Source organism: Heteronotia binoei, chromosome 2 (assembly GCF_032191835.1).
Source record: "Heteronotia binoei isolate CCM8104 ecotype False Entrance Well chromosome 2, APGP_CSIRO_Hbin_v1, whole genome shotgun sequence".
Classification (NCBI taxonomy): domain Eukaryota; kingdom Metazoa; phylum Chordata; class Lepidosauria; order Squamata; family Gekkonidae; genus Heteronotia; species Heteronotia binoei.
The window spans coordinates 157,087,665-157,101,261 of record NC_083224.1 but is presented as its reverse complement, the minus strand read 5'-3'; the positions used below and the strand labels follow the sequence as shown (position 1 = coordinate 157,101,261).

Here is a 13,597-nt window from a genome sequence, read left to right as displayed (position 1 = left end):
AAAAGATAGAAAACTGTGGTAACCGTCAAACAAAGAAATTAATACAGAAATATTTTACATTTTCTTACCTTCCAACTACTTTTATGTCTGAGATTGCATAAAAGTAGCGGGTCAAATGGTCAGTATCCACGTATATTTCCCCAGTTGCTGGCCTGAGTAGTCTTATCCTCAAGTCTGTGACAGTAAAGAAATCTCTTAGGTTCTTGGTTGTGTCAAGCTGGCCATACAAAGAAGCCATATTATGAAGACGGGGACCAGCGAAAAATGCAAATCTATCCTTAATCTCAAAATGGATGATTTTACTGTTTGCCATATACCCCGTAGAATATTCTTCTGTGCAAATGATTTCAAGGACTGTGTGTTGGGATAAATCCCTCACTGTTTTTGGTTCCATATTGAAAGCGTTTAAACAGTCTGTAGCATAATATTGGTATGGTTGCCATGTTCGACCATAGTCGAGGGATTTCTCTAGGATCATTTGGTCTGGACGGCTGGATTCAAAGGTAATGACTATGTTGTCTGTTAGCTCAATAGTTTTGTTCCAAGAGAGAGTTATATTAACCCGAAGAGGCTTTGGGTAATCTTTCCATGTAGTAGACTGCCAAAAGGTATAAGGATGCCTTCCTTCAACATCAAACATCAGTTCAGGTGGATGTGCCAGTTCATCTATGGCTGCATCACACTCATTGCACATATAAGGGTTCCCCTGTGAAAGAAGGACAAAAGGAGATGTAAGGCATGTAGTCATTAGATGCAAAGGATTTTGATAGTTTTAAGATAATTTCATATGTCATAGTAACTGATAAAAAGATAAAGGGTTACCTATCAAAGAAAAAGAAATGGAAGGTCTCTGGAACTAGTCATCATAACAGGAATAGCAAAAAAGGTATACTGTAATTATCAAATACTTACAAAGTATGCAGTAAAAAGACACAATCCCTCAGTTCAAATGTGTGTGTGTATAGATATAACACATAGAGACACACACACATATACAGGGCTGGCTCACCTACTAGGCAAACTAGGCGGTTGCCTAGGGTGCTGGGAGGGGTGGTGCTGAATTGGGCTCCCACCCTCCTGATTCCCATGACAAATGCCTAGTTTACCGGCCTCTCCCCCCTGTTGTGGCATGCTGATGGGGCGGTGGCAACAGAGCATGGTGCTGCAGAGGGAGGGAGGGCAGTGGCACCTGGGGGGTGCTGGGCAGGAAGCCTGCCATGTTAATTCAACTAATCAATACATAGATTAAAGTGGCAAACACATGTAATTTGTTTTACTGTGATGGACTTCATAAATCAAAGTACCAATGATTTGACATTGTTTCCATATACCACTTTGGTAATGAATTACTACACTACTACTCTTCCCTTCTGTCATAGTCTGTAAAGAAGGCAATTAATAGCCTGGTTAGACAGTGCTAACTAACAGATGCAATTTCTGTGATGACCATTTTTAAAATTTACTCTACAAATGGTTGCAGGATGCAGTGCCAGGTTAGACACAACTTTTCCTTGTGGCTAACTTTATTTAACTCCTTTCTGCTTCCCTAAAAATTCCTTTGAATATGCCTCAGAAGTTCATTTAGCCAAAAACTGTGACTATTCTAGCCATATCTAATGTGGAAGTCTCTTAGGGCTGGTTAATTCATTGAAAGGGGGTGGAGCAGCTTGGTGTTACAGGCTTTGGCTTAGCTCTGCTCTGCTCTCCATTTATTGCAATAAACTTTATTTTCTTCCTCCTCAACCAGACTTCGCTGAGTGTTTCCATTGGGCAGGGCACTTGAACCACAGATTTGTGGAACATTTTCATCATTTGCTGACTCACATTATCAAGAGACTCTTGGGAAAGAGCCACTGCAGATGTACCACCTACCACATATACAGTTTATCTATTTTCTCACATACTCTTCAAATGCACTGGGTTGGATCCATTCCAACTAGCTTTTCCACTGATGAAAAAAGTAAGATACCACACAAAAAAGGCTATCCCCATGGTGCTCATGGAACCACTATGAGTGAAAGCCTGGTAGGAAGAGGACTGTTATAATACTGCTACCTACTTAAAACAGCCCTTAAGAGTCTCTGTAAAGAAAGCAGGGCATAGTCTAGCACAAAAGTTATATTAAGAGATCTGTGAGCGGTCTCTCTGTTTTATTTTGGGGGTATGTTTGTCACTCATTTGATCACAGTAACAACAGAATGTCAGTTTTTTTAGCCCTTTCCTCCATAAATTGTGGTTCTCTTCCCTCCAGCTCAGCTGCTATTTGCTCATTAGATGGGAAAATGCAGCCTGGATGCAGCCTTGATGTAGGCACCTGCCACCTTCCACATTCCCTGCGGGGAGGGGGGGGGATTTAACTTGAGGGCACAATTAAGATTAGGTAAACAAGGGGAAAGAGTTAAAAATCTCAGACACACTGGCTTCTGCAATCAAATCAGCAGTTCCTCCATCCCAATGTAGCATTTAAATAATGATTTTATTTTTTAAAAAATCCATTGAGGATCTTTGTGGAGAGAAGATAGCTTTTGAATTCTGTGAATATTGTGAGTAATGTATATCCATATATATGTTTCAATAATTGATATATCCTGGTTGAGCTTAAGACTTTTGGTCCTGGAAGCTAAAAAGGAAAGAAAGAAAGCTTGTCCTTAAGCTCATTGATTTCAGTTTGTGAGTTAGGCACATTGTTAGGCTTTGGCAGGGTTGCAGTTGTGACCCAAGAGATGCACACCTAATGGTGATATTGGCTTTGGCAGCCCCAAATACAGTTCTGCAACTCCTTCGATCATTGTATTTGAGGCAATATATTACACGTGTGGTTTGTTATTTTAAAACTTCCTTTCTGTTGTTTAGTTAAAAAAAAAATGCTTGATTTGTTTATCAGAACAAGAGCTCTCCTGCTTTGTTTCCTTCCCCCCTTATTTTTATTTTTTTGTTTAAATAAATCTTCCCACACAGCTGGGTGCTTAGCAAATGTTAATGCTTATCTCAGTGGGGCTTGAAAGAGAGAAAATAGTTTATTTACCTTGAATAAGTTGCCAGTAATCAAGTCACACACCCCCAAGAACAATGAACGAGTGTCTAACGGCTCAGTGGTTTTGATTTGTTTCAGAACAACGCAGGATGGCAAAGCCAGGAATATTTCTTTTTCTCTTTTTTAATGCAAACACATTGCTGCAAGAGCTCAGTTAATAAAAACAGCCCCTTTTAGGGCAAATGGATCCAAATCAGCCGTACAGAATGTGTGTGTTCTTCTCTCAAACCGTATCTATTATAGCCTTTCAGTTTTCCTTTTGTCCCCTAGCCTCAAATATATCATGCTTAACAGTGTGCCTGTTTACTGATGTCTTCTTTTAAAGACATTTACACTGTTCGCCACAAATCATTCAGTTGTGCTACTCACTACATGCTCAGGGGCTTGATCCAGACATCTGCTCCCCTATTAGCTAAAGGCTAGTGAAGTACTTCATGTAAGACATTTTCTTTCTTCCAGAAGATGTTGCCTCCAATTTATCAGGACAAGATAATCCTCCACTTGATTAGGTAGGTAGGTGATGACAGCCGCTCCATCTGGAAAGCTGCCGAGGAGGTAGCTAGAGATATGAACTACGTGTTTATATATAATCTTGCCAATAAATGGGCAGGTTTTACTGTGTGTGTTTTTTTTCCTCTGTGGCAAGGAGAAAGTGAATTATTCTCCTCTTGACCTTTTGATGCATTAACTTGAGAGCTGCCACCTCTGCTACTGCTCCAAAAGGCTATCACTTCGGGAGGCTGGGATAGCTTCAAAAAGCTGTTACAAAGTCCTGAAAGCATTACAAGGGAATGAATCACGTCTTCTAAATCACTGATACACAGGTTCAGTGACTGGTAAGCTTACATCCACTAGATTAATGCTGCTGCAACTAAATGCTAACCTGACCAGTGACAAGCCAGGCAGAGACTATAGCCAGTTTGCAAGGGAACCCCACAAACTCACACTCAAACTTCCTTATGTGCCAACAAGAATCATGGGATATTCCACTAACAGGTCTGAGAAGATGTGGTATTGCAACATACTGACATTGTGAAGGCCCCAGCATCCCATGGTAACTACGTAATGATTGCTCAGTGTAGCAGTCATTTGGTGGTGATGCACAATGCACATCTTCAACATTCCAAAAGTGCCTATAGGTTTAACAAGTTTGAAGACCACTGGTTAAGCCTGTAGGCACTGCTAGAATGTTGAAGATGTGCATTGTCCACCACCACCAAATGACTGCCAATCTGAGCATTAAATGGTTGTTATGGGATGCTGGGGCCATCACAATGTCAGTACGTTGCAAGCCAGCTAGCTGTTTCTGAATAGGTGCTCCTTACAGACAGAAAAGTGATTCTAGATTCATTTGAATCCCCTCCTACTCCAGTGGTTCTTTGCTTTGGGAAAAGAGATAATTTGTCAAAGAAGCAAATGGAAGCCACTGGTAGGCACACTAGGGTTCACTGATCTGCACTCACTCTCATCCATTCCCCTGTCACTACCTGTAGATACGAATCAAATGCAATCTTAAAAAGCAGTTGAAGATGCAAGATAGTAAAGGTATGCTTCTGTGGTAGCAACAAGAACAGAACCATTCTTGTCACTATGAGCCCAAACATGATTATAGGGTGACTGCTCCATCTGGTAGTGCACCAGAAAATATGCTTTTATTTATTTATTTAAAATATTTATATCCTGCTTTATCTCCTCAAACTCAAGACAGTTAACAAGATAAAAACATAAGACAGAAATGAACAGGTTTTTGCAGTCAAAGAAACTTAACTCTCATTAGCCAATCCAAACACTGATAAATTAAAACCACTCAATCAGTATATCAAACATACAAATTAACACACAAGATTGGCCGTAAACCAAGTTGCACTTTCAGGTCAGATCTCTGCTAGAATCAAAACAAATATGTTAACTCTATAATGTCTGAAATTTAGATCTTGCCATATCCCAACACTTAGGACCCAATCAACTTACCACCTCATTCTCCTATATTTCGACCTATCCTCACATCAACCATCTCTCAGGTTAGGATGAGAGAATGTGAAGAACCAAAGGAGACACAGATCCTATTCTGATATTAGCTACTGCACCAGCCTGGATATAGTGGTGGATTAGCTATTTTTAAGAAGTACCAAGCCAATATTCCATCCCGCCTATTGACATTTTATTTCAATAAAAATGGAATAAAAAACCAGACTCAGTTCATTCTAGCTACTAGTGGTCAGTTGGCAGGGCTTTTTTTGTAGAAAACCCCCAGCAGGAACTCATTTGCATATTAGGCCACACCCCTGACACCAAGTCAGCCAGAACTGCATTCCTGTGTGTTCCTGCTAAAAATACACAAAACAAAACAAAAAAACAAAAAACCCCCCTCTGTTGGTATAGTCAGAGGGGGTTGCATATTTTCTGGAAGTCAAACAAACACCTCTTCCACCTCGAAAACCTTGAGGTCCCAACGGAAAAGACTTCCAGCAGTACTTTAAACATCTCTTGCTTCCCTGAACAATTCTGTGTATTTGGTGAGTCTAGTATTAGTTGCTGCGGGGTTAAATACTGTCCTATCCATTGTGTGGAGAGAAAAATCTAATTATTGAGAGTTCTGTTGAATATCTAGGTGAGGGAATAATTCCCTGCATAATTAATTTCCCCCTTTTATATTCTGTATAATTACTTTTATATTTATTTCCACCTCTGACCTTAGGGCTTCAAAGTGTTTCAGTTACTGTCATTGTGTGATCCCTGTCTTCAATAATGAGTGCTACAAGGGTACTCATAAGACATATGTACATGTCAACTGAAGAGAAGAAAGTCCTTTTTTGGAGAAGCTCCCACTAATAGACAATCAATCAGCTTTTGTTTTTAGTATTACCAATATAGCAGAAGTACTATGATATTCTGTCCACATGTAAATTATGCTTCTTTGCTTTTTTTTGTTTATATGTGTGGGGAATGATGCTTTAGTACTAGAGAAGGAATATGTACAGCTTCAAAGAACTAAGGCCACATCACAATCAAAGTTAAGCCCAAGTTACATTGATTCAGTGGAAGAATTAAGTATGTGCTTAAATCTTCCCCATTGTAATATGGAGCCAAAATGTGCACAGCGGTGTCTAAAATCTGAAAACAACAACACAGAAATAATGGAGTTTCTGTTAGAGGTTAGCTTTGCTGGTGTTCACCCATACCTTGTTGCTATTAAAAATATTAACAGCAACATTTGGGAGAGCACTTAATGGAGCATTCAGCTTCTAGAATGAATTAAACACAGTTTTAAGAAATTGGGGATCATGATAAGTGATGTCAAAGGATATCAGGGGATAATTCCACTATATCCAGTCTGTGAAATAAAGGCAAGGGTGTCCATGCCAGGGGATGAAGGAGGAGCTGGGGATGAACAACAACAGAGGGAACAGTAGCTTGAACTGTGGTAAGTGATCATGTCTCCTTGGTAACTGAACCCCAAGAAAGGACAGCATCCAGCTGCTGCCAGGGCCTGAAGCGTATCCTATCTAGGAAAAAGACAATAGCCTACTTGGAGCAAAGACTCAATTTGTAAAGTTTTGCCAGTTACTGATCCAAATCAACTCAGCACATATGAACACAGAAGTTTATTAGAGATTAATACAGAGCAATGGACCTTTGTGTCACAAAGCCATCACCAAGACTAGGGTAACTTACAAACAGAACCAATAGTATACCAAGCAAAAAGGTGTGCAAGCTAAAGCCAGCCCCTGTCCATTAAGGTTCCCAGGGTTAGATGCATAACATAGTGAGTCTTTTTGGGGCGCTCAAAGTTGTCCGGCTAGAGCCAGATGTTGCCATGGCTACCAGATACCAATTCCATTGCTAAAATTTTCCTCTTGCGCATCTTGTAGAAAGTTACAGAAAGCCAAATGCCAAAGTAGGCACAATTTGATACATGTTTGAACAAGGGAGAAAATGAATACACAGTCCAGTAGAAAGTTACAGTCTTGTAGAAATTTACAGCAAGCCAAATGCCAAAGTAGGCACAATTTGATACATGTTTGAACAAGGGAGAAAATGAATACACAGTCCAGGTTATGAGGGTATAATATAGGAAGTGCAGTATAATGCAAATAAATAGGAATGACTGAATATGAGTGAACACCTCAATACACCACAACCAGCTGACATTCTGACTCAATTGTCAGGGAACCTGACACAATTGTGAGTACGACTCTAATCATGAGAGGGATAGGAACAGGAACTGAGCACAAATCAGAAAGCTCCTATAAGAAGCACATGGGAGAGTGTCAACTGTTTTCATCAGCTTCTTTTAAAACCCAAGTGCCCCAGTTTCACTGACACAACAAATGGAGTACTGAGGGATTCCACACAGGTATTTCTTCTGTGGGGCTGTGGTTCAGTGGGCAGATGCTTGACATGCAGGAAGTTCATGCCCCATCTCTGCTGCATTGCAATAGTGCATTCAATGCACTGGTTCTGTTGCAGCAGTCCTTGCAGAGAGCCTGCACCCCAATTTTTGAATTAGAGAGATTATCTAGTTTGATCAAATGTACTGTTTGTGCCCATGGCAGTAGCATGGTGGCACTGGTTCTGCTTGGGAACATGGCACTGCCTGTGGGGGAGAGGCCCCTGCAGCTGCTCTGCAGATTTGGGGACTCTCCCTCAAACCCTCTGCTCCCCAGAATCCATCTTCCAACTGTTATCACAAGGTGCCTCCATCTCCACCCACTTCCTCCCGGTGGCCAGCCCCTCCTGCCACCCCGAGACACGATGTGTCTGCTTTGAGCACCTCACAGGAGGTGGCTTCGTACACCTCCGAAGTCTGGAAGCATTTCTGACTTATGGAGGATCCACGCAGCTGTGCAGGGCCCAGATCAGCCATGCGCGGGACCCTGCCCACCTGACTCCGGGGGGGATGCGGAACCACTTGCGGAAGCACCACTAGGCGGTGCTTCTTAAGGGGGATAAGCAGGCTGGTGCTGGGGTGCCCAAGCGGCCAACTCCACCCAGCCAGGAGGTCTGTCCCATCGCGACTACCTCCAGTGCTCTCCAGGAGAGTTCCGTGGCAGTGCAGGGATGCCAGCCATCTCTGCCTGAGATGTTTGGTGGGGGTGGCACCTGTGTGCCAAGAGGGGGAATCAGGTACAGCAGGAGGGTGATCGCCTGGAACCTTGCCCGGTTGGTCGCCCATGGGCTTCCATTTTCAGTGGTTGAGAATCCTGGGGTGCTAGGGTTGCTTGAGTACCTGGCGCCCTGGTACAAAGTTTCTGTTAGAACCACCATTAGCAGGACCATTGTGCCATCTGTTTTCAGGGCAACCAAATCTGTGGTGAAGGCGCATTTGTCCCGTGTTGCCGGGGGGACTGTTCATTTCACCTCAGATATCTGGAGCTCCCAACATGCGTTTGTGGGGTATCTCTCCCTGACTGCGCATTGGTGGCAACCCAGTGAGCTGCAAGGTGGTGGTGGCGGCAGCAGCAGGCAGGGTCAGGGCTGCCAGGCTGGCTATCGCTGGGCCTTGCTGCACACCAAAGCAGTCGACGCACCGCACACAGAGAAGACTCTCAGAGCCATCCTGTCACGGCAGTTAGAGGGCTGGGTAGGCAGCGGAGACATCACCACGGGCTTCATGGTGACTGATGGTGGCTCCAACATCAAGGCGGCTGTCCAGTGTCAGGGCCTACAAAGCCTTCCTTGCATGGCCCACCTTCTCCACCTCGTGGTTTAGGACGCATTGGGCCAGACGAAAAGCCAGGATCGTCGGTATCTAGCCGCGACCCATGAGTACCGACTTCTGCTCCAGAAATGTCGGCACATCACAGGTCACTTCTTACACAGCAATATGGACTCGTATCTGCTACGTGAGAAACAGACACTGACAGGCATGCCGCCTGATCGGTGACGTCAGCACACACTGGAACTCCACCTGTGCCATGCTGGAGCACATGGTGGAGCAGAGAGCAGTCTTGGATGCCTTTGTCTCTGAGACGAAGGTCTTTTGGGATGAGAACCGTCTCACCCAAGAGGATTGGGTGGTCATTTCTCAGACTGTGGAGGTTCTTGGGCCCTTCAAGACCCACACAGAAATGCTCTCGTCTAACACGGCGAGCATCGCACTGGTCGTCCCCATGGTCCACATGGCCTGTGAGGACCTGGCCTCATTTCTAGTGCCAGCTCAAGGCCGTGCAGATGTTCTTCCAGCAGTGCGCGCCCTGGTTGTTAGGCTGCAGGAAGGGCTTGAGGCCCGCTTTCAGACTTTCACCCAGGATAAGGTCTACATGATGGCGACCATGTTAGACCTGCACCTTAAGGGCATGATTGCTGAGTGGGCCAATGAGCTGGATCGCTGGCGAGACGAGCTCTCCCAGAAGGTCAAGTACTGCAGAGTCAGGGCGGGCCCAGTGCTGGTAGCTGAGGAGGAGGGGGGTGGAAGCAGCTCATTTGGCACTTCCATTGCTGTTCATCCCCAACCTCCCCAGCTAGGCAGTGTTTCCCACCAGACTCACGCCACAAAGAGTCCCGAGATGACACTCACCAGGCGGCTCGTTGGCCCCTCTGGGAGCGGAAGGGCCCTGAGAGCGGAGACGGGTGCTACGATGGTGAGGGACTATCTTTCGGAGCCCAATGAGTCACAGGAAACATCTCCTTTGGACTACTGGGTCACGAAGGAGGGGGTCTGGACAGCCCTCTCCTCCATGGTCAAGGCGTTCCTCTCATGCCCACCGACAAGCGTGCAGAGTGAGCGCAACTTTTCGCATATGGGTGACATTGTCTGTTCACATTGCAATCGCCTGCAACCCTGGACAGTTGAGCAGTTGGTCTTTCTGAAGGTCAACTTGCCTCTGTTCGGCTCCCCAAACGTAGACTTCGAGAGTGAATAAAGTGAGCACCTACTTGTGCCTGCATCCTCTCTTGGCCCGCGCCTGGAAAGTGGTTGTAAAATGCTCTCCCATTAAACATAGACTGGAGTCCAAAGACAGACCAAAAACTCACTCACAAATTGATTGGCAGTGCACCCCCCCCCCCACCTATCATCCATCCCCAAACCAAAAGTGAATGCTGGTTTAAAATCTGCAAAGCTATCCAAATTTCCGCAGTCCCCATCCACACATGCCTAATAATACTGAAAGGGTCATTGCAGCCCTCAACTGTAACCGACAGCACCCACAGGCCCAGCCAGGATAACCCAGGTTTTTTTTTCCAGGGGCAGGAGGAAGAGAGAGGGAGGTGCCAGTGATGATGACAGGCAGCCAGCAGCCATACTAATGCTAAGGTCCCTCTAATGGGACAGTGATAGCTGGTGTGTTGCTGCTGAGCTGAGAGAGATGGAATGGTTCCCTTCCTCTCACACAATCTGAGACCCTCCCAGTGATCTTCCTCATTTGGGGTGCAACTCTGGCTCGCCTCCTCGTGATGCACCCTGGGTAATGCAAAAGAGCCTGGACCAGCCAACCATCCATCACTCAAGGTAAGTCTAAATGCTTCTTGCTTTGTGTCAGATACAGAATGATGTGGAGCTAGGTGTGGTCCACCGCTTCTCTTGTTTGAGAGTTGTGTTGTTTGGGGCAGGGCTGGAGAGCTGGTATCTGTAGATTGCGTGTTCTGTGGCAGGGAATCTGGCACCTGGATGAGAGACCCAGAACCAGCATGCTTGTTGTGCTTGGCCAGCTCTCCCCGTGTTGTTTGGGGCAGGGCTGGAGAGCTGGCATCTGTAGATCTTGTTTTCTGTGGAAGAGAAGCTGGCATCTGGGTGAGAGACCCAGAACCAGCATGCTTGTTGTGCTTGGCCAGCTCTCCCCGTGTTGTTTGTGACAGGGCTGGAGAGCTGGCATCTGGGTTTGCTGCAGCCAGGTCTGCAAAGCAGACCTTGAGCAGATTGTGTTTTGTGTGGCAGTGACGTTGGCAACTGGGTTTATATTGGTTCCAGGCCAACAGGGTTCACAGAGTAGATAGATGGATGTAGTACATTTGGGTCCTATAGAGATTCTCTGGTGTGAAGTTAGGTTTGGCTTTGGGTGCCCCAGGAACTGGATCCCCTGGTCCAATTTTTTTTGGGGCCTTGTGGGTTTTGTGTGGGACAGTGCCCTGAAGCTGCACAGCAGTTTGGGGGGCTCTCCTCAAAACCCTCTGCTCCCCAGAGCCACTTTTCCCATGACAATTACAGTGGGGGAAGTGGCTCTAATTGTTTTTTTCTCACCATTGGAAACAGTGTTCCTTTTGGGGTGACTACAGATGGCTGCAGTCTTTTTGGGCCAGGAGGGTTGCATGCGGGGGAGTCCCCTGAAGCTGCCCTGCAGTTTTGGGGCCTCTCCCTCAAACCCCCCTTTGGCCAGAGTCACTTTCCCCACAGCAATTATAGTAGAGGAAGTGGCTAATTGGGCTTTCCCCAGAATTGGTGGCAATGGGGAGCCGAAAGACAGGGACCCCCTGGCCCAATCTTTTTGAGACTTGGGGGTTTTGTAGGGGAGAGTCCCCTGCGAGTTCCCTGCAATTTTGGGGGCTCTCCCTCAAACCCCCTTCCCTCCAGGTGGCTTCCAATATACTCTATTTTGCCATTGATTTCAATGGGTATAATGGGGCCGTATATTTGGAAATAGCTGCACATCTACCATATATGCGGCTACTCCGAGTACCGATATTCAGAAATATATGGTATTCCAATTTTTTTGGCCCCGTATATTTCCGAATCCGATTTTTTCCGATTTTTTTTTTTTGCACACCCCTAATTGTGATCTGCCCAGAGCCTGTTAAGGGAAAGGGTGGAATATAAGCCTACTAAATGAATGAATGAATGTATTAGGAGAGAAAAATCTTATGATCTCAGCATCAAAGAATTGTTGTTTAGTGCAGAAAAAATAGGATACTCATGAAACAAAAGATCTTCCCAGTTACTTGCAAGGGAACTTAAACAACCCTTTAAGTTTTCTATGGATTCTGAACATGCATATATTTATATACATGAACATATAATGTAAGTAGGCAAACTATTTGAAAAAGAGAAATGCTGATTGCGTGGCTGGCCAATTCCAACCATTCAAGTGTATGGAAAAAAACTGCTACTGCATAAAAAGTCATTATCTAAACAATCAGGGCAGTATTCATCTGATGGAAGGATCTTTGTTACTTCATTTTGCCTGTCATTTCCCCACACGCCTATTCAACAGCACTGCTCCTTTAAATATACTAAAGAAACAATACACATTACTAGTGAGATTAATAATTCATACAAAGCTTCTTCTTCTTCTTCTTCTTCTTCTTCTTCTTCTTCTTCTTCTTCTTCTTCTTCTTCTTCTTCTTCTTCTTCTTCTTCTTCTTCTTCTTTTTTTAAAACCCTGTTAAATACATTTAGGAACTGAAGCACAAAAACATGGTTTTTGTTTTTAAAGACAACATTAATTTGTCCAGATCTGAAGGAATCTGTAAAAATCGAATATATGTAAATATGCATTTTGCAGAGGGAAATAAGAATTAACAAAATAACACATTGACTTGAAATTTTAGTTAGCGGACTGCTTCAAAGTCTATCAATGCATGGCTTGTCTAAATAACAGCTAACTTGTATGCTAGCTTCTACCTGGCAAAAAAGCAGCTTTATCTGGATGTCGGGGATATAAAATCGTAGGAAATCAAAGCTACTGAATGGCGAGTTACAGACAGTTATATTAAGCTGCTCTGACAGCTGGCTTTGGTTTCCTACTGCACACCCAAGAAACCCCTGACTGCAGATCTGTTATGATGTTTCATGTTAAAACTAAAGCCACTCAGACACTACACACAAGTCCCCAGATGCTGGCTGAAAGCATGTTTCATGAAGTAGAATGGATAACCTAAATTGTATGGTACTGTAGCACTAACTGCTAAAGAATATTAACCAGCTGAATTGGAAGAAAGAGGATGACCTTTCTGCATGGTCTTTGAGCAGGTGAGATAAATCCCCAGAAACTCAGATGCAACACTCTGCTCACCTTGACTGAAGTAACATTCAGAACAAAGGGCAAGGAGGATTGGCAAGAACTGATGAGGGAACAGAGCAAAGCCGAAGAGACTGGGAAGGAAGGAGGGGGGCACAATATGGGATGAGTGCACTGAGCTAAGGCCAAATTTGGGCCACCTTCCTTTTTTCCAGGAAATGTCCTGATAATACATAAAGACAGTGATGCATTCCATCCAGTGTTACATGCCCAGTGTTGTGTGTGAGTCCCAATTCTAGGCAAGAGCAGAAGAAACAAGTACCGTAATACATTATAGAGCACAGACTTCATTATCCTGATGAACTCTTACTTTCATACGTAAGTCTTCAACTGCTGTAGTTGAGTAGGAGCTAGAAACCCTAGCAGTGATGTGTGTTGGGATTCTTGAGAGTACCAGCTTGATTTGGGTCCATTTCAAACTGGAATTGGATGGTCTGAAATGCATCTGTTGTTTATATGTGAACTTCCCAAATGTGGTTTTAAAAATCCTCTTGTAGGCAGACCAAGACTGACATAAATGACAGCCTTGTCCTTCCCTTGAATGTATTTCCCACAATTATTTCAGCGACACATTATTGAAATTGCTGTGTAAGCAACTCTAAATGAG

The 13,597-nt window shown here is 44.3% G+C and overlaps 1 protein-coding gene across 8 annotated transcripts in view; it reads right to left on the bottom strand.

Moving 5' to 3' along the window:
* Nucleotides 1–13,597, bottom strand: part of NTNG1 (netrin G1) — a 366,458-nt gene that overhangs the window by 209,345 nt on the left and 143,516 nt on the right. For all 8 annotated transcript variants that reach the window (XM_060232307.1, XM_060232304.1, XM_060232300.1 and 5 more), the window contains exon 3: nt 69–706. In XM_060232307.1, coding sequence (XP_060088290.1) covers nt 69–706 — 638 coding nt within the window. The remainder of the gene's footprint in view (nt 1–68; nt 707–13,597) is intronic.